Source organism: Chaetodon auriga, chromosome 8 (genome assembly GCF_051107435.1).
Source record: "Chaetodon auriga isolate fChaAug3 chromosome 8, fChaAug3.hap1, whole genome shotgun sequence".
Taxonomy (NCBI): Eukaryota; Metazoa; Chordata; class Actinopteri; order Chaetodontiformes; family Chaetodontidae; genus Chaetodon; species Chaetodon auriga.
The window spans coordinates 15,419,783-15,445,986 of NC_135081.1; the positions used below are offsets into that span (position 1 = coordinate 15,419,783).

Genomic DNA, 26,204 nt, shown 5'->3' on the forward strand with positions numbered 1-26,204 from the left:
CCACATCCTGGACATGTGGGAGTGCAGAGGGTTTCAGGTACAGTAAGACTACTGTCTAATTATCATCACCATTAAAATATGAGAACACTGCAAAACCAGCAGATTTCTCCCTGAACACTTGTTTGTTGCTCTGCAGCTCCTTAATTAACATTTCTGCCATACACAGAAATGATGCTCTGGAGAATGTGCTGCTTTATATGAGATTTCATGCCTCCAGCCAGAGATGGAGAGAAGGGCTGTGTTATATGTGAGCATATCTCTGCACGCTACATTATTTGAAAACAATAACAGAATTTGAAATTTGGTAGGTGTCTATGAGCTGCATGCTTGAATGTCTTAAACATACTTAAACTTTTGACAAAATACCATCTTTGTTGGCTTTAATCTTTAAAACAATGAAATTCATTCACATTTTTATCCCTTTATGAAAGACCTATTATTACTATTATAATAACATGTGTTTATCTTCATACTGTTCAATCTACAGATGCAGTGTAGATTCCCATAGCAATGTTACAGTACTTTTTTTTTTTTTTTTTTTTTAAGGCGTAATGCAGATGTTGCGTCCTTGAGCAGTGAGCAGATGTTGGAGCGGATAATGCTGACAGAGCAGCAGAGGGCGGTATGACACCAAAGAGAAAAAAGGCACACGGTTATCGATAACTAAAGTGTGTGTTCGGGCTGTTAAAGCAGCAAAGACTTTAATGTGTAGATAACAAAGATGTTTAAATCAATAAAAGCCTTAAAAGGTTGTGCTTTCAAAGTGTTAACACTCACAAAACGCCTCCAGTGAATCAGAGCGCTGTCAGACCCTCATGCGCGTTAAGGTCCGGAATGCAGGAGGTGCAGATGGAGGTGGAGAAGGTGAAGGAGGTACAGTCCCTCCTCCCCTCCCTCCCTCCTCCTGCTCCTCCCTCCTCTCCTCTGGCCGAAGCCAAACTCTCCCTCACCTCGACACGGTGCCTCCAGCGCATCCCGGGCTCCTGCTTCACCCTCCCATCTCATTACGGGCCAGTCCGCCAGATTCAAGCCCGGAACCTCATCATGACCTCGGCGGGAGGAGCAGCGAGGATGTCTACACAAGGACCCTAGGGTGTTCATAACGGCAACTTGTAAAGGTAGGTTTGTGTTTCAGAGCTGTTTGTGTTTGCGCTCGGCTGCCCCCATCATGTATGGCCAGTCCGCTCTGCAGTCTCACTTTATCAGCTCAAAGTATTGATGTGTGTCGGCTGGTGTTCAGACAAGCTGCTGCACCAGAACATGATTTACACTGAAGCGGCTCACTTCTTCCAGTAGATACACTTCTTAGTTTCAGGGGATTTCATATAGAGAAGTTATTGTAGTCTGGCAGGAGTCAAAACCTTTTCTCAAAGTCAAAGTGAAAGTTAGTCGTGACGGCGTACTTACTCCAGACAGCACTGCGCTTCCTCTAATGGATGTCTAACAGAGCTCATGGGGTGTAATTCGATTTCAGCACTATACACACTGGTTGAATTCTGTCCTTGTCTTCTGTCATTTAAGTTAGTTGCTCTGTGCTTCCCTGTGAAATTAACTGACCTACATACAATCTTGTGGTTTTTAATGGGGTGTTATGCAGCCACCACAAAAACTGCATCAGTATTTATTAATAAACCAGAGGAAAGCAACAACTGTTCTGAACACTGCTTCATTACTAGCTGAAGACAGGTGATGTGTTGAGCATGTAGAGCGCAGCCGACACTGGAAATTATTAAATATTAACAACAGTAAACATGAAGGCCACCCTGTGTTCTTTATCATACACATCAGCCTCCCTATGAATTTAATTCCTCCTCTAGAAAATGTACCAGCGGCCTTTTGAGCAGGCCAATTACAGGATGACTTAACTTTGTTAGACTTTATCATAGTCTTATACTCTGCTTCCTCATGAAAGTAACTGTAGAGAGCTACAGTGAACTTGTTGCTCATTTAAAGCACGCAGATACCACAAGAAACTATATTAGCATCTATATGATCGTGTATAAGGGCAGATTAAAAACCCTGTAATTTAATTACTCCTCAAGAAATACACAACCTGCCGTCAGGGCAGGCCAAATGCATATACGTGTAACTGAATTAGAGTTATTCTAGTCTGAAGTCGTTTCAGCTCGTTGGTTCGGACAGTAACAATAGTCTAATCTTGGGGTTTGTGTTAACAGGATGTCAGCAGATATCACAAAAGACATATTAGAATTTATTACTGTAAGATGTCAGATGGGAGCCTGTAAAATACTTTGAGCTCACCCTCAACCCACTTTATTACTTTGAGAAGACACGAAACGTAGAGACAAAACAAAATGAAAGACCAACGCATGGCCGTTCCCCTAAGTACAAGAGGGTTATATAGCCCTCCTACCTTTGAATGTGGTTTTTAAGAGCAAGAAGTATAGAACAACCAGAGTTATTCTGCAGTGTGTTAGCTTTTATCTGAGAAGATTAACAATATTGTGAAAATAAACCACCAGCTCTATGGGAATATTACACTACAGTGAAAGAGATGAATTCTGCCCAGAGGCCAAGAAAGGTGTTGAGGTATTCAGTGTGTCCCTAGTGTTTCTCGCTCCCCGGGTTGCCCGCTTTATTTCATACCAGCACTGTGGGTCTTTAGGGTTATAGGAGGTGCTGGCCACAGATGGTGAGCGAGAGAGCGGTAGGAATGTGACAAGAGAAAGACTGAGGAGAGAGGTGAGAGAACATGGCAAACGACTCTCATTCCACGGTCTCTGTTAGACTGATAAAGAGGTGGTGTACAGTGGAGAAAGTGAGTACAGAGCATGCAGTAAAAGAGGAGAGTGTATGACAGGGCAAGAGACGATGCTGGAAACCGTAGCTGAAAGCTGATAAGCCCAACTCGCACAGAGAGAGGCAGAGCTGCTTTTTCTCAGGAGTATTGATCGGAGGCTCGCTGCCTCCAGCTGGTCTGCCACACTGTTTGTGCCTCCGAATATGTGCTACAAACCCAAGACAAAGGTGTATAACGCGTCGCCTCTGCAGCCTCATCTCTCATCTTTCTGCCTCTTCTTACTTACGTTACTTAACTTAGCTGAGATAAAACACAGAGAGTGAAAGCAGTGAGGTGTGTAATATTAACAGGTCAGCATAAATGGAAACAGAGGAGACAAGCACGGGGGGGGAGTGAGAAGAAGAGGGGAGAGAAGAAATATCGCTGCATTACTCCCTCTCATTAACTGTAGGAGGAGACTGACAGTGGATCTGGCCTGAGCCACCAGTCCCCAGACGCAGTGTGCCACAGAGACTGATGCAGCTCTCTGCTGAATGTCATTAGCTCATTATGGCTCTAACAGACCACAGATAGTCTGCTGTGTATGTGTGTGTGTGTGTGTGTGTGTGTGTGTACTGTTGTTTGCTGTGGACCAAATAAATGTTTTTCACACTCTGAAACAAAAAAAAAAAAAAGAGACATGACAGTAAATGAAGACAAAACAGACTCACGGGTTGGTTTTTAAAAAAACCACTGAGCACTTTCTCTCTCACACTTCAGAAGAGGATATCTGTTTAAATGGCCCTCACTTCACCTCCTCTGTCGTGACCGCTTCTTCTCTCCGCTGTGTCCTCCTCATTTCCTCACTCCTCAGCTCCTCAATTAAGGCCTCTTCTCTTCTGTGTCCTTCACTTCCTCTGCAGACAATCCCATGGGCCATAGCAGAAGGACGCCGGCAGAGTGGAGATGTTCAGAAAGAGGCCTCCTCCAGGTCAGTACCTGACACGAAACACACCAGTCACTTGTGATTTCAGGTAACTGGGGAGGTTAGCATCTCCTTGAGGGGAAAGCTCACATGGCTTGTCAGAGTCTTGATTTTTACCTGGCGTGAACAGGTGCTCTTAGTGATATACAGGTATACATGTACACAGGATGTATGGAAGATAGATTCTTACATCCAAACCAAGTCGTGAGGTGTTCAGGGATGCATTATGAGCATGTCGAGCAAAAGCGTGAATGCAGTCACATGTTTTAATCCACACACAGTAACACGTTGTTTTAGAATAAATACTCTGTAATAGGTATTATACAGGCTGATATATTTACTGTGTATTGGTGTCCAGACAGTATAATCACCGTTGATGGCTGAAAACACTCCTTTACTACTGCTTTTTCTTCAGCTTTGAAAAGATAAAAACACATATATGCAACCCTGTCTCCAAAAAAGTCGGGATAATGTTTGACATATACTAATTGAAAACAGTATATATATAAACAAAAATATATATACAATATATTTAACGTTTTACCTCATCAACATCATTGATTTTTGTCAATATCTGCTTAATCTGAATTTGATGCAGCAAAATGTTTCAAACACGTTGGGACAGGAGCAACAAAATCACCTGTTTGGAACATTCTACAGGTAAACAGGCTCATTGGTAACAGGTGATAGTATCATGATTGGGTCAAGGGGCATCCTGGAAAGGCTCAGTCATTCACAAATGAGGATGGAGCGAGGTTCACTACTTTGTGAACACGTGATTGTACAAAGGATATTAGTACATGGGCTGAGAAACACTTAACAAAACAGATCTTAGCGAGGACAACAGACATGCAGTATGCTGAGTTGTACATTTAATCTGACTCATAATACCCAGTCTGGATGCAAGATGCATATTATTGCAAAGTGCACAGGGGACCCATGGGGCTGTGCTTTACTGAAGGTGCCCACACAGAGTTGGATTGCAGAGTCTCTGATACCTTAGCGTGAAGGATGCATTGCAGCTACATTAAGGGGGCTCATCAATCATACGATGACATGTAAATCTGTTCTGCCTGAATAAGTTCAGGAGTGCCCGTCAGTTTCATTACCCTAACTGGGCTGCCTTCATAACCCCAATCAGATAGATGGTGAAGTGTTCTGGATTGTGTGTGTGTGTGTGTGTGTGTGTGTGTGTGTGTGTGTGTGTGTGTGTTAATATATTCATCACAGACACCATGCACAATGGAAGGTCAGAATACATGTAAAATGTGTGCATGTGTGTGTGTGTGCGCGCGTGTGTGGTCGCCAACCTTTAATGTACCGGCACGAGGCTTACCGCGCAGCACGTGCTCGGGCACCTGCCTGGCCCCGCCCACTGCAGTGCACCTTCTCCCGTTTAAACGCACAGGAAACTGGACTGCTGCACGAGCCACTCTGGCTCCAAACGCCGCAGACGCGCTCCAATCAGCTCGTGCTTCGTAGATCCAAAATGGCGCCGAGTATCCTCATCCAGCGACTTGCTCAGCTGTGGGCTCCCTGCAGAGGCGGTTGCCATGGTAACGGCCATCACGCCAGCGCTTATGTGGTTACGTAATGCTTACAGCGGAGTGTTTATGTTTGGGATCGGACTCAGGCTGCGGACCTCGCACATGGATGCGTCAGTTGATAAAATAATGATAAAACAGGGCTGATGTGCGTTTGTGCTGCAAGACTTTAGAACATTTAGGGGTTGTGGAAATGAGTCTACATATTTAATATTTATAATAAATATACATTTGAATCGATCAGAGCCTGTCTCTGGCGACGGATTAACCGTGAAGTTGCTGCCAATATTAGAGAAAAACATGACCTCAGTGTTTCTGCGGCAGGAGGGAGAGAAAGTAGAGCAAGGGATCGACCAAGTGTGTGTGTGTGTGTGTGTGTGTGTGTGTGTGTGTGTGTGTGTGTGTGTGTGTGTGTTAAGGGAAGGGAGAGAGGCAGGGATGGGACGGTGCGCGCTTAGTCCAACTTTACCGAAGTTGGGACCGGAGCTTCATCCCCGCGTCCTTGCGGAGATGCGGCGGTCATCTGTCATTGGAACAGCGCGCGTCTAACGAGAATTTAGACTGTGGGAGAAGTCAAGATGACAGTACTGAAAGACCTCCCGGAGAAATGGTTTCCAATCGTTCTTCCCCTGCAAGGAAAGAAACAGACAAGACTAAATGGAGGCAAATCGAAAAAGAAGCGCACAGGTACGAGTTTTGTGTGACCGCTGAGGCTGCGGTTAATTCAGCTTTGAGCGTTTACTGTCATCATCGTCAGCAGCTTGTTGATACAAACTCCGTCTCAAATAAACATCGTTTCTCACCCTCATTCCAACTGAGTCCGGGTTTCATTCCTGCTTCTTCATCTCACTCACCCCATTTTTTAATGGCCCGTGTGTTTGTGTATGTGTGCCTACACTGTGCACCTCATCATATTACATGTCCATAACCTCAGTGGCTTTTTGTACTGCACAACTTTGCGTCTGCTGGTATTGTAATTACTGAGCTTTCTCACTGTCCAACATTTACTAACAGGGAATTAACATTAACTAATGCTTAAACAGTCTGCACCTCTCCACTGCCAACCAGTGTTTTGGCTCAGTGCCACCTTTTTTCCTCTATTTCCATCCTAATATTTGGAAAAAACAAAGTCTAATGTGACTCAAAGTCATTGCTCTGTTTGCTGATTACGACTGTGTTTACATGTGAGGGATGTGCATGTGAAAACACAACTGAGTTTATCTGTTAATTTTGTGTAAATAAGTAGGATGATGTCCTTGTCTCTGCTGCCTGAGACGCTGATCAATCTTCCAGGCGCCAGCCTGCGCTGTCACTGCACTGCCTCGTCTGTATCCTTATTCCTTAGCTTAACTATCACGACTCACACTGCATGTGCACCTTCATTTGACCTCCAGCCCATCAGTCTGTCGTTGTCACTCGCATCGCTTTCCAACAAATCAGATCACTGTGTGTGTGCGTGTGTGAGTGAGTGTGCATGCACGCGCACGAGCACAAGTGCAGACGATTCCACTATCCCATTTTCATCTAATTAAATCAGCCACAGTGAGTGATGATCACTTCTGCACAGTGTCGGATCCTGACTCCAGCTTAGTCATGGCAAAGACAACAGCCTTTCCCATTCGTCAGACTGACTGTGCTCTGTGGTCATCATTGGTATGACTTCTGCGTTCACTGTGCTGTGAGAGTGTGTGCGGCTCACAGAGACATGAGGAGATTCTGAGCCGTGGCAGGTCGCCTCACATGTCCGGCCACCGGGGGTGGAGGCTGTTAAAGAGACAGCGGGTGGATGGAAAGAAATGAGTGCTTTTGGATTAGACTACAGTTAGTCATTCTGTGTAAGATAGCATGACATTAAGTATTTTAGCTTGAATCAATATTTATGTACTGCTTCATGTCTCAGTTGTTGATGGAAACCTTATGCTCGCAGCAGAGTAAGACTGCGATTGACGGTTTCTCAGTAATGGAGCTTTATAGATTTATATGGACTTGCTGTGTAGCATCCAGTCTGCGTCAGGGCTCCTAATGCCCTTGAAGCTGTCAGAGACATTAAACACTTAATGGGCAGTTTGCTAATGATTCTCATGCATCCAGGTTGGGTTGGTCAGCTTGCACTGGAGTGCCTGGTCCTGACATCAGATGCTGGGAAGCCTCAGTGTCTCGGTGCTTACCAGGCACAAGCATCTTGCCCTCTTCGTGGAGTGTTTATGCAGCCTTGGCACTGCCTGTCAGACAGATCTCTCCAGTGAACACTTGCCCCAGAAAGCAACATAATGACCTTCAGGTGGACGGGAGAAGTGCCAGAGGGAAAAGGAAAGAGGAGGGAGGGGGGAGCAGGATTGGAAGAGTTTCAGCAGAATAGATGTTGGATGATGTGCACCTACAAGATCAGACAAATCTGATATACTGACCAGAGTGTAGAGGACAGGACATATCAAATACCACCAGGCCAGAGCTGGATTCCCATATGCTGCCATTTTATATACACTCAAAGTTTGACAGTTGTAACATGCCTTCACTCAATTTAACCTCACATACATCATAGACAGGAGTGGAGTGATGCCCTAAAACTCTCTACAACAGGTATGTATAACTTGTTTTTCTGAATGCAGAAACCACTCAGCCACATCACAGTTATAAAGGATAAGAACATTTTTTTGCCAATAAAACAAGAATATTTTAACTTATTTTTAGAGGCATATTGTTATTGTTTATGGTGTACAGTACATGGTGAGATGATTTGAATTTGATTTTGTCACATCTATGCTATTGAAGCAATCCCTTTATAGTGTCCTTAAATGTTAGCATCTGACCGTAACTAGGGGAAGATGGTAAATACTTTGTATTTTCTAACTTGACTAAATCCACTGTGACAACAGTCCAGCTGGTCTGCAGTCGACTGGAGCTCACCTGCCGCATCAAATCTGTCTTATAACCCGACAACAAAGAGGATCTCTGATGGCGTCTCTTTAACTGGCCTGTGTTTGTCTGGTGAAGCTAAATACAGCAGATGTTAAGGGCTGTAAGACGGGGCTTCACACTGCTGCAGAAACACAGGAAACCGCAGGTCTTTGTTTATGTGTGTGCATGTGATTGTAATGGCCTTTGCCGTGTGATGTCCCTTCCTGTGGCGCCTCTTTGCCTTTCAGTCATCATTCAAAAGTGTGTTAGAGACTTTGTGGTTTCAGAGCGACAGTGTCTCTGTGCAGAACATATGCTTTGGCCCTGAATTTTATATCCCTGCGCGTGTGTGTGTGTGTGTGCATGTGAACTGTGTGCAGCTCTGTGCAGAAAAGGCCAGTCATTTCATTTAAAAAGCAGCCTCATCAATATTAGAGGAGACAGGCTTGATGGAGGAGGAGGGGAACTCCCAAACTACTTGGCATCAGCATAAACAGAAACCTAAAAACAGCGAGAGGATAAAGAGCAGGGTCAGGAGGGGGGGACTACAGCAGCTCGAGGACAAGAGAGGGAAATTTCACAGTTTAGTTTTTGTCCTCCAGAGATTTAAGTCTGACCATAAGTGTAATGGATGTAATGCTTCATATGCGACTACCTGTACTGGGTCCCAGTGCTGCTATGGAGTGACAGATGCACACACTCTTCTGTGGTTATGTGTTGCATATCTGGCCCAGATTGCACATTCAGTCATTAAGAGACAGAGGCAACAGTTAATTAAAGATAACAGGTAATTGGTCTGATAATTAGTTCCTGTGTGTGTGTGTATGTGAGAATGATTGTGTCTACTCAAACAACCTCCAGCAGACTCACCGACTTCATTGATTTCTAAATAAATGCACAAACATAGCGGACCGTTGTCTCCTTCTCTCTCTTTCTCTATACTGATATTGATGGTTGCTTGGTCCTTTCATGCACTTTGACAGACAGAGATGCGGCAATTTGAGTGCTTTCTGTATTTCTTTGTTGTGATATCATCCTCTTATGACTCATTTCGTGTCCTGCGTTTCTGCAGAGGAGGAGAGGAGGGTCAGAGCCAATGACAGAGAGTACAATGAAAAGTTTCAGTATGCGGTAAGACGGTTTTCTCCCGTACACGTTCCAAAATATGGACTCTGTCATTAAAGATGAGAGAACATTTTAATCTTTGAAACACTTCAACCGAAATGTCCTCTTTTTTTCTCATCCAGAGTAACTGCATTATGACATCCAAGTACAACATCATCACCTTCCTGCCCGTCAACTTGTTTGAGCAGTTCCAGGAAGTAGCCAACACCTACTTCCTTTTCCTGCTCATACTGCAGGTGAGGAAAGGAGGTGAAGGAGGGATGGAAAAGAGGGATGCAGAGAGGCGGAGAGATAGCTGTGCATTTTTGTCTCTGTGTGTGGGTGCAGCCGCAGTGTCAAAGGCTGAAGAGTTCCTGGTTTACATCTCCAAAGTTATTCATCAGTCAGTGAACACGTGCTGACTTAAAAGAGGAACCTTTGTACCTGCCTGCTTGGAACCATCTTACCAGCACCTGAACACACAGTGTGGTACATTCAGGTTCTGAAGGAGCTCAGCGACCTGCTGTGTGGCTAGGGTCAGATGTAGCTGTCTCTGAATTGCACACTGCCTTTGTGTCTCTATTCAATCTGTAAATCACCCTTCTCTCTGTCTCTGTCCAGTTAATACCTCAGATCTCCTCCCTCTCCTGGTTCACCACCATTGTGCCTTTAGCTCTGGTGCTGTGCATCACTGCGGTAAAGGATGCCACAGATGACTATGTGAGCATGTTTTGGTTTTTGGTTGGTTGGTTTTTTTGCTACGTAATCTTGCTTGTGGCAGGATAACATTACAGTGCAATACAGTACGAGGATTATTTCTAGCAGACACTGCTTTGAACGTGGCTTCTTAAATATGGTGAGCTCGACTCAGTTCCTGCAAAGCTCACAATGATCTTTGTCTCCTGCAGTTTCGTCACAAGAGCGACAACCAAGTGAACAACCGCCAGTCTCAGGTCCTCATCCGTGGCTCGTGAGTCTTCTGTCTTGTCAACTAAGCATTAACCAGCTTCTGCTTCCTAAACTAAATCTGCTAATTATAAAATTAAGTATTCACATTTAATCCCTTTTCTTCCTTTTATCTCTCTTTACTTTATCTGTTTCCCTGTTTCAGGCTACAGAATGAAAAGTGGATGAATGTTCGAGTGGGTGATATCATTAAACTGGAAAACAACCAGTTTGTGGCAGTAAGTGTGTGTCTAATACCGTGATAATCATCACCACACATACACAAACACAAACACTCTGTACTCTTGCAGGGCCCATTTTAATTAAGACTTTTTAAGATTTTATCTATCAGCGTAGTGGTGGACTGCTCAGGGTTCAGCCTGCAAGTCACAAGTCATTTCATATATGCATGTGGTCATGATGACTGTTTATACTGTATTTCAGACCAATTCTATAATACTGAACGTATTTCAGAACAGTATGTGCTTTCATAAGGGGCACTAGCTACCACTGTTAATTACTAATTTGTTTCCAGATGCATATTTTATCGTCACTGTGTCGCCTGGGCCTTACTAATTCTGTTCCTGTGCTGTCACTGGCATGCAGTGGATGCTAACCTCAGCTATTGTATCTATTTTCAGGCTGACCTGCTCCTGTTGTCCAGCAGTGAACCTCACGGGCTCTGTTACATCGAGACAGCCGAGCTGGACGGGTCAGAAAACACACCACACCATACCATCGACTCACAGTACCTCACAATCTGCAGAAGCAACAGGACACTGCATTGAAATTGCTGTGTGCTGTGTTATCTTGCAGAGAGACCAATATGAAGGTGCGTCAGTCGGTCTCAGTGACATCTGAACTTGGAGACCAGAACAACTTAGCTTCGTTCGACGGTGAGATTTGAGAAAACTCATCTTCTTCTCTCGGTTTCTGGTTTGGTGCGTCTTCCTTTCTTGATAATCGAAAGGTCGACTGTTTTTCAGTCTGCGTCTGAGCGCTTAACAGAAATGTTATCCACCTTCACACCTATCCACACAAACAAAAAGATACACGCAAAACACGCACACGCACACACACACACTTTCTGCCCTCCCCTGCCAGCATTGAACGACAGCCTATCATCACCCGCCCACGAGTACACGCAACGAAAGACTTCTGTGTCAGCACAGCGCGCCCACACACACACACACACACACACACTCCTCACCTGCTCAGGAAAATGCATTACTGCAGCAAATCAACCCCCACTTTGCCTCATATCAACTTACTAAAGGTGTGTGGTTTAGCCTTTGGGTGTGTGTTTGTGTGTATGGCAATGGAATGATGTCATGGGGATGATCAACTCAGCACTATGTCATGCAGCTAGAAAGATAAACCTTATGCCGTAACTGGATGTGATGGACATCTGTGATACCGCATCTGGTTTAGATTTGTGTGTGTTTGTGTGTTAAGGTGAGGTGGTGTGTGAGCCCCCCAACAACAAGCTGGATCGTTTCTGTGGGACTCTGTACTGGCGAGACAAGAAATACGCCCTGACCAACCAGAACATGCTGCTACGAGGATGTGTCCTCCGCAACACGGAGGCCTGCTACGGCCTGGTCATCTTCGCAGGTCTGTGTGTATTTCTGTGTGAAGGTACGTATGTGATGTGTGTCACAGGTCTGACTTAACCTTTTTTTTTGTCACAGGACCAGATACCAAACTAATGCAGAACAGCGGTCGCACCAAGTTTAAGCGTACGAGCATCGATCGTCTGATGAACACTCTGGTCCTCTGGGTAGGACACCTCAAACCTCTCACTTTCATGCCTCATACAGTGACTATTTCAGGGCTTGATCTCAGTGGCTTGAATCCAGTTTCATATATCTCCTCTAACAATGTATTCTCTCCCAAATTGGACTCAACTGACCCAAGATCCAAAATGCAAGATATCCGATTGTCCATTTAGACACCTTACTCTTGCCTACTCTGTCTGTAATGTTTCTCTCTGTGTGTATTTCTGTCAGATCTTTGGCTTCCTGGTGTGTATGGGTGTGATTCTGGCTGTGGGTAATGCAGTGTGGGAGAGAGAGGTGGGCTCCCTGTTTCAGAGCTACCTGCCCTGGGACCCTCCTGTTGACAACTTCCTCTTCTCTGCCTTCCTCTCCTTCTGGTCCTACGTCATCATTCTCAACACCGTGGTGCCTATCTCTCTGTATGTCAGGTGAGGAGAAGACTAATAGACGTACTGTGAAAAGATTAACTGTGCGATTAAGTTATGCTGATATCTCAGCAGACAGATGTTTGCACCAACTTTGTTGTCTCCAAAGCACCACATTACTGAGCAGCCTGCAACTGCATAGTGACTGAATATATAAAAATGCAAATGTAAATAGACCAAAACATGGAGTCAAGATTTTGCAAAGATAATACAAAAGGTTACTTGTGTAGACGAGCAGGAGTAGATGGAGGTTTGAATATCAGAAACGTGTTGTCTGCTGTCGTCAGGGTGCAGTGCCAGTGAACCTTCGGCCTTTGACCTTTCTACTGTTATTGTAACCATGTCCCTCTCTCACCTGTCTGTGCGTCAGTGTGGAGGTGATCAGGCTGGGTCACAGCTACTTCATTAACTGGGACCAGCAGATGTTCTGCTCGCAGTGTAACACAGCTGCTGAGGCCAGGACCACCACTCTGAACGAGGAGCTGGGCCAGGTGGGCATTCACGCTGAGACAGCAAATACCGTCTGTGTGTGTGATATTGATGATGCATCTTGTTTATTGTCTATTCTGCTTGTGATTGTCAGGTGATTAAAATTAAATTCTTTCAAAAATACATTTCCACTCATTTTTCAGTACATTCTGCAGTAACTGAATGATGGAACCACTTGTCTCTTAAAGAGATTTTTAGTCCAATAATAATACAACAGTGTTAAAGTTAAAACATATCTTTACTCTTACTTTTAGTTTACAGTGATTACTTTGTGTAATTTTAGATTTACCCTTTCAATTGCTTCTTGTAGGTTGAATACATTTTCAGTGACAAGACTGGAACTCTCACTCAGAACATCATGAGCTTCAATAAGTGCTCCATCAATGGACAGACTTATGGTAGGTGCACGCACGCACGCACGCACACACACACACACACACACACACACACACACACACACACTCAATTATATGTTTTTCACTGAGGTCAGCCACTGGATGACATGATACTGAGAGCTGTTTCTTCATCCTTCCCATTTACAACCCCAATTCCAAAAAAGCTGGGACGCTGTGTAAAACATGAATAAAACAGAATGCAATAATTTGTTTACCGACAAAAGTTTTGCCCATGCAGTAATATCCTTTATACAGTCATGTGTTCACAAAGTGGTGAACCTCGTTCCATCCTTACTTGTGAACAGCTGAGCCTTTCGAGGATGCCCCTTTCATAGCCAATCATGATACTATCACCTGTTAACAATGAACCTCAATCACCATGCACACACACGTACAAAAAATACAAAACAAGGATTCATGCATCTGTTTGTGTTACTGTCAGGTGAAGGAACAGACCCGCTGGGACCTCAGCCGAAGGTAAAGAGCCATTTTTTTTTTAAACTGAAAAACACATTCATACACATCCATACGCATGTATGAATGTGCTGAAGGTTAACAGAGTCCCTGCCTCTTCCTTTATCCTCAGAGATTGGACTTCACTCCCTTCAACCCCCTGGCGGACCCGGGCTTCTGTTTCTATGATGACACCCTGCTGGAATCAGTCAAAGTGGGAGACTCACACACTCACGAGTTCTTCCGCCTGCTGTCCCTCTGTCACACCGTCATGAGTGAGGAGAAAAGCGAGGGTGAGCAAGAGATGGGCAGAGGGGAATAAGGGAGGCTGAACGGCAGCGCACATTGACACTGACGCACCACTCGTCTGTTATTTATTGTCTTTTAATTTTAACATGTCTCACCAGGAGAGCTGGTTTATAAGGCTCAGTCCCCAGATGAGGGCGCTCTAGTGACAGCGGCTCGAAACTTCGGCTTCGTGTTTCGTTCCCGAACACCTGGGACGATAACCACCACAGAGATGGGACGACCCGTCACGTACACTCTGCTCGCCATACTGGACTTCAACAACATACGCAAGAGGATGTCAGTTATAGGTGTGTGCCGTCATTTTCAGTTTATAATTAGTAGGGAATTAGTTTTAAACAATAGAATCGTGGGTGAAGTATATAGAAGTAATTGGATTCAGAAGAATTTTCACTTGTCATAATGCAACAAAGATAGCGATGATAAGCCAAAATCGAACATCACTTCTGGAATCTGGGATCTTGGACTTTTTACACTCTTATACTCTTAATACAACAACAGCTGTTAAATCCGATCAATTGAGCTTTTTATGTTTAAATCATAATAATGTATTCAAATAATGATCCGCACTTCTACAGACTGGCAGAAAACAGGCCATTAGTCATAGTTTACATTTCACCCCTCAGTGAGATTTCTCTCTTCCTGTGATTGGTCTCCTTTTGAGGTGCTGGAAAGCTGCCCAGAAAGGACAGGTTATAAATCACTTTTTCTTTAGCAACAACTTTGATCTTGCAACAGAGCAGCTGGAGCCCGAGGCTCTGAGCACGCACTGATACATCAGTGCCAAACGGTATTCAGACAGACAGCCTGCATGTGGGAATGACATCTGTTGAAGAGGAGCCTGGTTATCAGAAGGTGATGGAGGAGTTCCTCGGAGTATTTAGTCTTCATTACACTCTGTCATTTCTACTCAGTGCGTAACCCAGAGGGCAGGATCCGTCTGTACTGTAAAGGAGCCGACACTGTGCTGCTGGAGAGACTCCACCCCTGTAACCAGGAACTGATGAATATCACCTCAGACCACCTCAATGTGAGTAAACACACTCAAGCACAGTAACTCATGGACTCATGGACGGATGGATGGATGCAGCAATACTGCCATCTAGTGTCTTCAAACTTGAAAACTGTTGCAATATCTTTACTCGGCATCACATATATCACCGAGACCTGAAGATGCAGTGACAGTGGATTGGAGTACACCCCACTACTTTGTTTCTCCTCATGTCAGAATGTACAGTGGTGCATTTACTTAAGTACTGTGCTCAAGTACAATTTTGAGGTACTAGTACTTGAGTATTTCCATTTTCTGCTACTTCATTCTTCGACTCATTCTTTCCTCATTTTGGAGGCAAATATTACAGATTTTACACTTTAGTTACTAATTACTTCAAGTTTATTTTAATGCTAATACTTCTGTACTTTTACTTTTACACTGTGATATTGTTGCTTGTTACTTAAGTAAAAGATCTGAGTACTCCTTCCACCCCTGAGAGTGTGTGTATATGTTTGTACATGTCTGCATGTATTACTGTGGATTTGGTTGTAGGAGTACGCAGCAGATGGCTTGCGGACGCTGGCGCTGGCTTACAGGGACCTGTCAGAGGACGAGTGGGAGGCGTGGTCAGAGAGCCACCGCTGCGCTGACAAGGCCACCAACTGCAGAGAGGACCGACTGGCAGCCGCTTACGAGGAGATAGAACAAGACATGATGGTTAGTGACTTGGTCTGAGAGTGTGCATCCATTTGTGCAGTTGTGTGCAGTAGCGTGCAGTGGTGTGTGAGTGTCTGACTTTCATTTTCATATATGTGGAACATTAAGCGATTACTTTCTCACTCAATTTATGCAGGGTTCCTTCCGCAAACGAACAAAAATAACACTTTAGAAAAGGGAACTCACAGTAAGTTGAACTGAATGTATCATCCAGACTCAAACTGGTGAGGGGAAATTCCTGTCTTTTACTTTACCCAAACAACACTGTCAGATCTTCTCAGTAGACGATGTTAAATCGATACTTGATTTAATGAGCGAAACTGATGGTGAGCCATTTCAAGTCATAACATACAAATTACTTTTATGTTCTCCTTAAATTTCCTGCTAGTATGACAATGAATTTGTGTGTACTCGTGTGTGTGTGTACGTGTGTGTATGTGTGTGTGTGTGTGTGTGTGTGTGTGTGTGTGTGTGTGTGTGTGTGTGTGTGTGTGTGTGTGTGTGTTTCCGTCCATGTGTGTTTCTGTCTGTCTGCCTGTGTGTCCAGCTCCTGGGTGCCACAGCTATAGAGGACAAGCTGCAGGAGGGCGTCCCAGAGACCATTGCTGTCCTCTCTCTGGCTAACATTAAGATCTGGGTTCTCACTGGAGACAAGCAGGGTGAGACACCGTCAGATCTTCAATGCAGTTCTTCAAAAAGCACTATCATTTGCAAAGAACCAAACAAATGAAGATGTTATTCTTATATAGTGATGGTGGGGGCACACTAAAGGGTAACTCAGCATGCCATCTACTGTGCGTACTGTGTGAACACTGTGAACAAATCTCCCACAAACACACTGGAAATTTAGTAGAATTCTGGCAAGAATAACAAGATGACAGTGATTTTGTATTCATTGTTAGCCTTCATCAGGGTAGCTGTAGGAAACAGTTTTTTCTCCTGCCAGTCATTTTGTAGGAGAAGGTATCACTTTTCTTAAATATTATTAAAGATACCTAAAAGATACAATGAACTCTGTGCCTATTTTAGAGATAAGATTGCAGCCATCAGAGCAAACATCACTAAGAAAAGGATGGACGATGAACCACACTATTACTCCAAAATCCAAATACACTACGCACAATGAACTGTGATGAGAAAAAGCTGTCTGTGCTGGTCCTGTTAGATCTCAGTGCTGCATTTGATACTGCTGATCACAATATTCTGCTGGACAGACCTGAACACTGGGTTGTCTGGCACGGCTCTTAAATGGTTCACTTTACTAATCAACATCAATGTGGCCACGGATGATCACTCCTCTAATAAAATAGACCTGACATGTGGTATCCCACAGGGCTCTATCATAGGTCCAGTTCTTTTCAGTCTCTTTATGTTGCCACTTGGCAACATTATTAGAAATTGTAACATCAATTTTCATAATTATGCAGACGATACCCAGCTATATATGTCTGTAAGCTCAAACGATTACAGTTCTATCAACAGCTTAATTACACGCATCTCTGACCTCAGCTTGTTGATGACTCAGAACTTCCTTCTGCTAAATCAAGACAAAACTAAGATCCTTGTTGTTGGTGTAAAAACTGAGAGAAAGAAACTGTCTGAACACCTAAATTTACTTGCACAAGGGATCAAGGAACAGGTCAAAAACCTTGGTGTTATCTTTGACTCTGACCTAAAATTTGAATGTCACATTAGAAATATGACCAAAGTGTCATTTAGGGAATTTTGCCATAGTCAGACCGTTTCTCTCCCCCTTTCCCAGACATAGAAAAGTGAGTCATGCTTTTATCTCCAGCATTCTGGACGACTGTAATGCTCGTCTGTCTGGTGTGTCTAAGAAAGCTATTGGTCAGTTACAGAACGAAGTGGCATGTGTTCTGATGAAAACCAGACAGAGAGCCCACATTAGACCAATCTTAAAATCTTTACATTGGTTACCTGTCTGTCACAGAATTCAATTTGAAATTCTTTATTGTTTTTTAAATCACTGAATGGATTTGTCTCTATCTTATATGTCTGACATGGTTAAGACACACGTGCCTGTTAGGTCGCTGAGATCCTCAGACTCTTGATTGTTCCTGAGGCCGGAACGAAAAGGCACAGAGAGGCAGTCTTTGTTAATTACCCTCCAAACTCTGGACCAGCCTCCCTGAAGGTCTTAGGGGTTCTAAATGCGTTGATGCCTTTAAATGAAATCCTAACCAGTTACTTTCTCCTTCTCTCACACAGAGACGGCTGTCAATATAGGTTACTCCTGCAAGATGCTGACAGACGATATGACAGAGGTGTTCATCATCAGTGGACACACTGTGCAGAGTGTACGGCAGGAGCTCAGGTCAGTCTGTCTGCCTGTCTGTCTGTCTGTCTGTCTGGATGGCTGTCGGTGTCTCTGTTCTCTACACTGTGGAATCCACACTGACCAAAAAAGACAGAAGGCAGGTGTTGGTTAAAAAGAAATAAAGAAGTGTATGCATGACTGGAGTGAGTAGGTGTGGTGACACAGTGTTCTAACCAAGTGTTACTGAACAATATCTGGTGCTTAACCCACACTTTGATTTAGCCAGTACAGTTAAATCAACACAACAAAAACCAGGAAGTTACAGAAATTTACTCTTCCAAAAGGTGTCAATTTGTTAATTTTCAAGTTAGTTCACGCCTTGTTAAGATTTTCACTGAAACAAGTGAAATTGCTGCTGACACAAACATTTTCTTTGCTCATAAAAAATATAATTGTTTTTTTTTTTCTCCATAATGAATTCAGTGGGTATTTGCCACGGTATCAATTGATGGTCTTGCGACTTCTTCTACACATCATACATGGCTCTTCAAAGTTTGCTTGGTCTGAACGTTGCAAACTACTGTTCCCGTAACTTGTGTGATTTACAAGAAAGTGTTGAGTGAAGCTGAGTTAACTTTGTTGCTATTACAACACGAGTAGCGTGGAAGTTACCTTGATGAGCTCATAGTGCTACAGGAATGACCGGGCAACACCTCCTACTAATGAGATGCGTGGAGGAGCCCTGTTGATGTTGATTTTGTCTTCCTCTCCAGGAGGGCGAGGGATAGGATGATCGAGCTGTCACGAACCAGAGATGGAGGCAAGGAGGAGGGAATGGAGGGATGGGGAGAGGCGTGTTTCATGGGGAACGGGTTCAGGGAAGGACAAGAGGGAGACGGTACAGGAGGAGGAGGGAAACAGCTGCAGTGCCCTCCTCCTCCTCCTCCCCCGAACCTCATGGACAATATCTCTGGAGAGTTTGCCCTTGTGATCAACGGTCATAGCCTGGTATGAATGACACACCGCCACACTCACATACTGTACACATACATGTATACAAAACCAGCAGTGGCCATGAAGAATTAAACTGTCAACTGTCAGGATATAGAGAGTGGCCAGAAATCTGTAGTTTGCATCAGCAAAACATATTCTCCTTCTTAAAGTGCATTTCTTCCACAGCTGGAACTCAAGCCCCCTCCCATGTATCGTTAAAAACTCCTTGACTCTCTCTCTTGTTCTTTGCTAGGCCCATGCACTTGAGGCAGACATGGAGATGGAATTTGTGTTGACGGCGTGTGCGTGCAAAGCAGTGATCTGCTGCAGAGTCACCCCGCTCCAAAAAGCCCAGGTGGTGGAGCTCATCAAGAAACACAAGAAGGCCGTCACTCTGGCTATAGGAGACGGAGCTAATGACGTTAGCATGATCAAAAGTGAGTTGTGCAGGCAGGATGTTGAGGATGGAGAGGAGGAAGTGTAACTGGATTATTGTTGAGACGGAGAAGAAAGACAAAAGGAGAAGTAGGGTTTAGCCATGTGGGTGCCTGTGTCCGCCATGAGGCAATGGAAATTCTCAGCAGAAAGGTAGTATAAGTTGTTTATCCACTAGTTGTGACGATGGCATGTGGAAATGTATGTTGCAGTCGGCGTGATGTCCTCATCAAGTTTAGTTCATCATTGGTTGGTGTTGTCAATGTAGTGCGTTGCAGTTTATTGACATTTACAGCTCTAGACTTGATGGGAAGATGTCAAAAACATGACTTTTGCCGTTGGCTTATTCGGAAGTTAGAAACTTGAGATGAAGCGTTGACTTGACTGATATGTCACCACACCCATCATCACTTTTTGATCAAATTTACAATGAAAGATTTGATGGATTATTAGCTAACTATAAGGACATCAGTTTAGTGTTAACACATAAGAGCGAACCAAGTGCAAAGGAATTTAAATGAAAGTGAAGTTTAAAGGAATAGTTTGACATTTTGAGAAACGTGCGTATTCTCTTTGTTACCAAGCATGAGATGAAATTTCTGTACTACTACTACTACTGCCAGGAATCAGTTAGCTTAGCTTAGCATAAAAATTGGAAATGTGCAAACTATATTGAAATGTTGAACGATGCTTTCTCCACAGCACTGAAACAAATTCATATCAAAAACCCTACAAGAAAGGCAAAAATAACACTGTGTGTTCATCTCTCTCCACTCCTCCAGGTGCTCATATCGGAGTTGGTATCTCAGGTCAGGAGGGGATACAGGCTGTGCTGTCCAGTGACTACTCCTTCTCCCAGTTCCGCTTCCTACAGCGCCTCCTGCTGGTGCACGGACGCTGGTCCTACTTGCGAATGTGCCGCTTCCTCTGCTACTTCTTCTACAAGAACTTTGCCTTCACCATGGTGCACTTCTGGTTTGGCTTCTTTTGTGGCTTCTCTGCACAGGTATTGGTCACGAGGACATCTTTGTATCATCAATCGAAGGGTTGGGAGTTGTAATCAAGACTCTCGCTTTGTGTTTGTGTGTGTCCATCTCCTCTCTCTCGTAGACGGTGTATGATCAGTACTTCATCACTCTCTACAACATTGTCTACACATCACTCCCTGTGCTGGCCATGGGGATATTTGACCAGGTCTGTTCAAACTATAACTACATATAAAGCTCACATGTGTACTGTGTGTGCTGTATTGTTTTCATACATTTGAATGTTGGTGAATTCTGTTACAGTTTAAATCTTCATCATCCATTACAACATTGGGTTAAAGGCATGCTATGCAGGACTTGTCATTGCTGTTTGTAAACCATGCATTCAGACTAGGCCCCTCCCCTCATGCTCAACACCACCAGAATCACACTGCTTGCACGTACACTGCAAGCTACTATTGTAGGAAAGTTTCACTGGGTATAAAGGCACATACTTTAGCAAGCTCACTAAGCTAACCACCTACCTGTCCAACAGAAAACAGGCCATCTCCATATCACTCTTTGTCCCTATCCTCTCCATCGGTGTTGCCCAGCGGGTGAAAGCCAACCCCAGATTTACTCTCATTTTGGAACAAGCCTCTGTCCGTGTGATGTTTTGCCTTTTTTCTGCCTTGTCTCCACCATTTCCATAGCTTTCTCTTGGATGCATGCTGCTTATGGTCTGGCACCTGTCGCTACCTTTTTTGTAAAGTCCCAGCCTCACCTGCGCGCTGTCATTAGCTGGAGGTTGCACACCCTCTGCAAGAAATCACTAATGTCACCATGAGGTTGACATTTGTGGTGTTGAGTGAAATGACTTGGAACCAATCAAGTTTATAGATGTTCATCGTCAGGATGAATTGTGACAACTTTAATGATCCATTAACTTTTCCTCTTGTTCTATCTAATGACAGCCTCAGCCACACTTTGTGTCTGCTACTAATTAGCAAATCTTGGCATGTTAACACACTAAACTAACACAGCAGACATTAGACCATGTTAGCATTGTCATTGTGAGTATGTTAGCATGCTGACGTTACCTCAAAGGACCATTGTGTCTAAGTGTCGCCTCACACAGCTGCTAGTATGGCTGTAGACTCTTGCATTTACAGGATAAAATATAGATAATTACTTTAATGAAAAATAACAATTCCAGTTCATTTCTGTCATTATAACCACAACATAACTGTGCAGTGTTATTTTAGTAAATGCATGTCCTCACTTCCACTCTTACTGTAGGATGTTCCTGACCAGAGGAGTCTGGAGTATCCTAAACTGTATGAGCCTGGCCAGCTTAACCTCCTTTTCAACAAGAGAGAGTTCTTCATCTGCATCGCCCAGGGCATCTACACATCAGTGGTGCTCTTTTTTGTCCCCTGCGCCGTCCTGTCCGACGCCACTCAGAGCACTGGTGTGCCCCTCGCTGACTACCAGACCTTCGCAGTCACCACAGCAACAGCCCTAGTCATTGTGGTCAGTGTACAAGTGAGTGAGGCCAGAATGGAATCAGCTTTCCTCACAGTGGGCAACCTCTGTAGTTAACCACTCTCTGTTCCATCATTGTGTATTAACTGTGCACCTCCGCTGTTCTTTGCATGTGTATCTCTGTGTGATTATGCAGATCGCTCTTGACACAGGCTTCTGGACACTCATCAACCATGTGTTTGTGTGGGGCTCTGTGGGCTCCTACTTCGCCATTATGTTTGCTCTGCACAGTCAGACCCTCTTCAGGATCTTTCCCAACCACTTCCACTTTGTCGGTCAGTCTCCTGTTCTCTGTATTTGTCTGTCAGACAGACAGACAGACACACACACACACACACACACACACACACACACGCTAGAGGCTGATAAAAATATAAATTTTGTGGCTGATATCAGTATAGGTATTGCAGAATGAAATAACAAATCTAAGAAAAATAGAATTTTCTTAATTTTGTCTCAAAAACTTGTCAAAAAAATAGTCTCAAGTGTGATTTAGAACAAAAGTATATTAAGCCTGAATGAATTTGTTAAAGTACGCATAAAAATGCAACAAGTAAAACATTTATAGACTGCTAACTGCTGCTATATATGATAAACCAAAATCTGATGAGAACATATTGGTTGTCCACTTAAACCTAGACACATTTATAAATGTATAGCCTGCACACAAACAAACTGAGTCAAGTTTACTGTACACCACCAGTGAGATCATCACCAGTAAAATATATTTGCTCATATGTGTGTGCTCACGTTTGTGTATGTGTAATGTGTGTTTGTGAGTACAGGTAGTGCCCAGAGCACATTATTGCAACCAGTCGTGTGGTTAACTATTGCACTGGCGACAGCAATTTGCATAGTTCCAGTTTTGGCATTTCGCTTCCTCAAGGTGGACCTCAAACCTCAGCTCTCAGACACGGTGAGAAAACATACACAAACACAACGTTTCTGATGCTGATGTGTCCATCTTCTTTATTGCAACATGTGTCAGTGTCACGTCTTCCCAGCAGGTCAGTCTGAACCTGATCTCAGCCAATGATTAACTGCAGGCATACAAACTGTTCATTTGAGTGTGTGTGTGTGTGTGTGTGTGTGTGTGTGTGTGTGTGTGTGTGTGTGTGGTGTGCAATGTTAAGTTCAGGCGTACTGTTCACTAGCGTCCTGCACTGCAAATACTCTGCAAATATTGACTCGATCAGTGCAGCCTAATGACACAAATTGCTTTTAGTACATTAATATAAGACCAGTGTGTGTGTGTGTGTGTGTGTGTGTGTGTGTGTGTGTGTGTGTGTGTGGGCGCGTTTCTGTGTATCTCAAGCGAGCTGGGCATCCAACCAAAGCCACAAACAGGGTGGTGTGAAGAATTTCCGTTTTTGATTTGTTTGTAGGGGATTCTCTTTGGTCCCTATTGTTGTTTGCTACACTGGGGATAAAGTTGAGTTGTAGAGCACAAAGAGCTTGGATGAGATTAAGGATCAGGTAGAAAAGTGGCAAAGAAAGTTCGACCAACAGCTGAAGTGCTCAGTTATATATAGGTGTGAAACAAATAGTAGTGTGACAAAAGAGAAAAAAGTAATCAGTGGAAAAATAAATGAATTTAGGAGCCTTAAAACAATAATTGGGACGCTCATTAGCTTAGCTTAGCACAAAAAGTAGGAACAGGGCCAAACAGCTCAGTCTGAAGTTGTGTCTTGTTTGTTTAACCTCTACAAAAACTGACGTGTAAAAACAAGTTGCAGGGTTACACAGGGTTATGTGCTGGACTGTTTCTCAGCAAGTCACAGTGACTTCCTGGAGTCTCAGCTGGTCAAACAATAACTTATCGGTTGTGTATGTTCTGTAAAGCCTCATATGTAGTCTTGTCATTAAATACTTCTAGTGTGTAACACACCCAAATAAGTCCACCGCTGACGGTGTGTGAGTGTCGGTTTGAACTAATGATGACGCGCTCTTTCAAATAGACTGTGATGGACTAACAGCTATGACCTGTCTTCCTCTCTTCTGTTCCTTCTCCAGGTGCGCTACACTCAGCTGGTGCGGCAGAAGAAGCGAAAGCCTGTAGGTCGTAGCGTGGGAAGTGCCTGGCGTGGGGTGGGCAGTGTGTCAGAGGGCCGTCTGGGCGCTCGCAGCGGCTCCAGGAGGTCAGGCTACGCCTTCGCCCATCAGGAAGGATTTGGAGAGCTGATCACCTCAGGGAAGAACATGAGGCTCTCGTCTCTGGCCCTGGCCACCTTTGCCTCCAGACACAGCTCCAGCTGGATAGATACTCTCCGCAGGAAGAAACACACTCACACTCACACTCCTCCCAGCGCCTCCGGGGAGTGCAGCCCAGCGCCTAGTTGCATCTCCGGGTCAGTTCCGCCGCTCTCAAACTCCTCCTCTCTCCTGGGCGGCTCACAGGATACTCCCATCGAGGAGGAAACGGGCACAGCACCAGCCCGAAATACACAGACTGTTGTCGCTTCATCCACACAAACCCCACCAGCTTTAGCACCAGTTTCAGAAGCAGCTACACCTCAGGCTTCAGCCCCCGCCCTCAGTGCTGGCGATCTCACCCTCACAGCAGTGAGGTCCCATGGGGGAGACTCACCTGGAGGCTGGACCATCACTCTGGGGACTGTGCAGGTGAGCTACTGCAATGACACATCTGAAATTATACACACTATCTGCATGAGTGAACTCCTTTAAAAGTGTAACAGTTAACGTTTCCTCTGTCCAACAGGAAGCTCTCTTTGGTTGGAAAGCTCGTACCGCTGCATCCAACAGCCCAGGCCCACCCTCTGCTGCCAAGGAAACTGGCCAGATTGAATGAAACATTCAGAATAAATTGAGAAATAACTTGTGGATATCATTCAAACATGTGATGGACCAGCTGTCCATTATATGTTTACACACACATACAGGATGAGTTGTGTGCAAATACTGAGAGCAAACAGACTCGTATAAAAGTGCTCTTCTCTCTGTTTCCCAACTGAAACTTCTGTAATAAATCAAGAACATCCAAATCATAGGAAGATGTGGCTCATCTAGTGACACGGACATTGCCAGCCATGAATTTGGATTTAGTGGTGACATGTTCCCATGGTATACGATAACTGTGTTGATGACTGACTGACAGAATCACAGTAATTACGGTATATAACTGAAGGACAGCAGCAGGTGCAGAAACAGACGTTAAGATAATTTACCATCAACTACCTAAAAGATGTTTTCACTTGTTATTTCAGAAGGTTTAGCCGCACTCACAACCAAGTCATAAAGCAGCTCTCCAAATCAGCAATGAGTTGAATGAATCAGCAGAATAACATGACTGTCAACCAGTGAAGTGCAGGCATTATTATCTGTGAAAGTGTTTTTTTCAAAAAAGTATCCTCAAGCCTCTGTGTTCACTATAGTTCTCAGTGAGAACGGTACTTTAAGTTACACAGCACTGCAAAACTGATGCAAAACTTGTGTCCTTTTCTCTCATTGATCCATTTTTTACTTGTTATATCTCTACTTCAAGTTTTCATTTCTTTTTTGCATCATATTGATGTGTTTTATAATTATAATGGCCTACTTGAGTTGCACCTTAAAGCAAGCTCTCAGTGTTTTTCTCCTATTTGCAAGTTTTGTTTTTTTTTTGTTTGTTTGTTTGTTTTTTGATGGTCTGACTAAGGGTCAAATCATGTTCATGTACCTCTGATGTGTCTTGGACCACCACAGTCTGAAAAGCAGACAAACTGCCACTGGCTTACTTAACGTTGGACGTGGGCAACGTGCAAAGAAACTCAAAATCAAAGACAGTAATGGACATTTAAAGGTGGTTTGTCAAATCCTCAAGCATACTGTATACACACTGTACACTTCAGTTAAGTGATTTACATTTTTATTTGTCCATGAATAAAGGGAAGGTGTTTGGGGATAACCATGCCTTAATATGCCAAAATTCTGGTCCCGTAAGCTCTTTCTGGTTGTTGACCCTTTGATCAAATACAACATCCATCTGTGTTGTAAATGCTCCTGTCACTGACCCCTGACCCAGAATGGGGTGAGATAATAATTAAATAGGCTATCCAGAGGAATGATATAAACCTGCTCTCGGTCTGTGCCTGTACTGCAGTCTTCAACAAAGCAGCTCTTGGACTGAAAACACAACAGAATGCTGACATGATCTGCAAAAACAAGGCTGAAAATGAACATGCTGTGCAGTATTTTGTCCCCTGAGTTGTTTAAGCG

The 26,204-nt window shown here is 44.0% G+C and overlaps 1 protein-coding gene across 1 annotated transcript; it reads left to right on the top strand.

The window, feature by feature from the left end:
- The first annotated feature begins 5,685 nt into the window (after positions 1–5,685).
- atp8b2 (ATPase phospholipid transporting 8B2) lies at positions 5,686–25,910 on the top strand. Its single transcript, XM_076736865.1, has 29 exons — positions 5,686–5,956; positions 9,240–9,298; positions 9,415–9,528; positions 9,893–9,991; positions 10,180–10,241; positions 10,383–10,455; positions 10,858–10,928; positions 11,033–11,112; positions 11,672–11,830; positions 11,908–11,996; positions 12,226–12,422; positions 12,790–12,910; positions 13,219–13,306; positions 13,746–13,780; positions 13,890–14,049; positions 14,164–14,352; positions 14,977–15,092; positions 15,609–15,773; positions 16,321–16,432; positions 18,003–18,108; positions 18,825–19,059; positions 19,298–19,481; positions 20,262–20,485; positions 20,590–20,673; positions 21,744–21,989; positions 22,126–22,264; positions 22,775–22,905; positions 24,003–24,611; positions 24,709–25,910. Exons 1-29 carry the CDS (start codon positions 5,848–5,850, stop codon positions 24,796–24,798), a joined length of 4,146 nt encoding a protein of 1,381 aa, XP_076592980.1. The 5' UTR covers positions 5,686–5,847; the 3' UTR covers positions 24,799–25,910.
- Positions 25,911–26,204: the final 294 nt, after the last annotated feature.

Bases quoted from the DNA above. Each gene is read 5' to 3' on its own strand.
- atp8b2 (XM_076736865.1), top strand. From the start codon at position 5,848: ATGACAGTACTGAAAGACCTCCCGGAGAAATGGTTTCCAATCGTTCTT. The intron at 10,456-10,857 runs GTAAGTGTGTGT...ATCTATTTTCAG, and splicing joins AAAACAACCAGTTTGTGGCA to GCTGACCTGCTCCTGTTGTC. The intron at 14,050-14,163 runs GTGAGCAAGAGA...ATGTCTCACCAG, and splicing joins GAGTGAGGAGAAAAGCGAGG to GAGAGCTGGTTTATAAGGCT.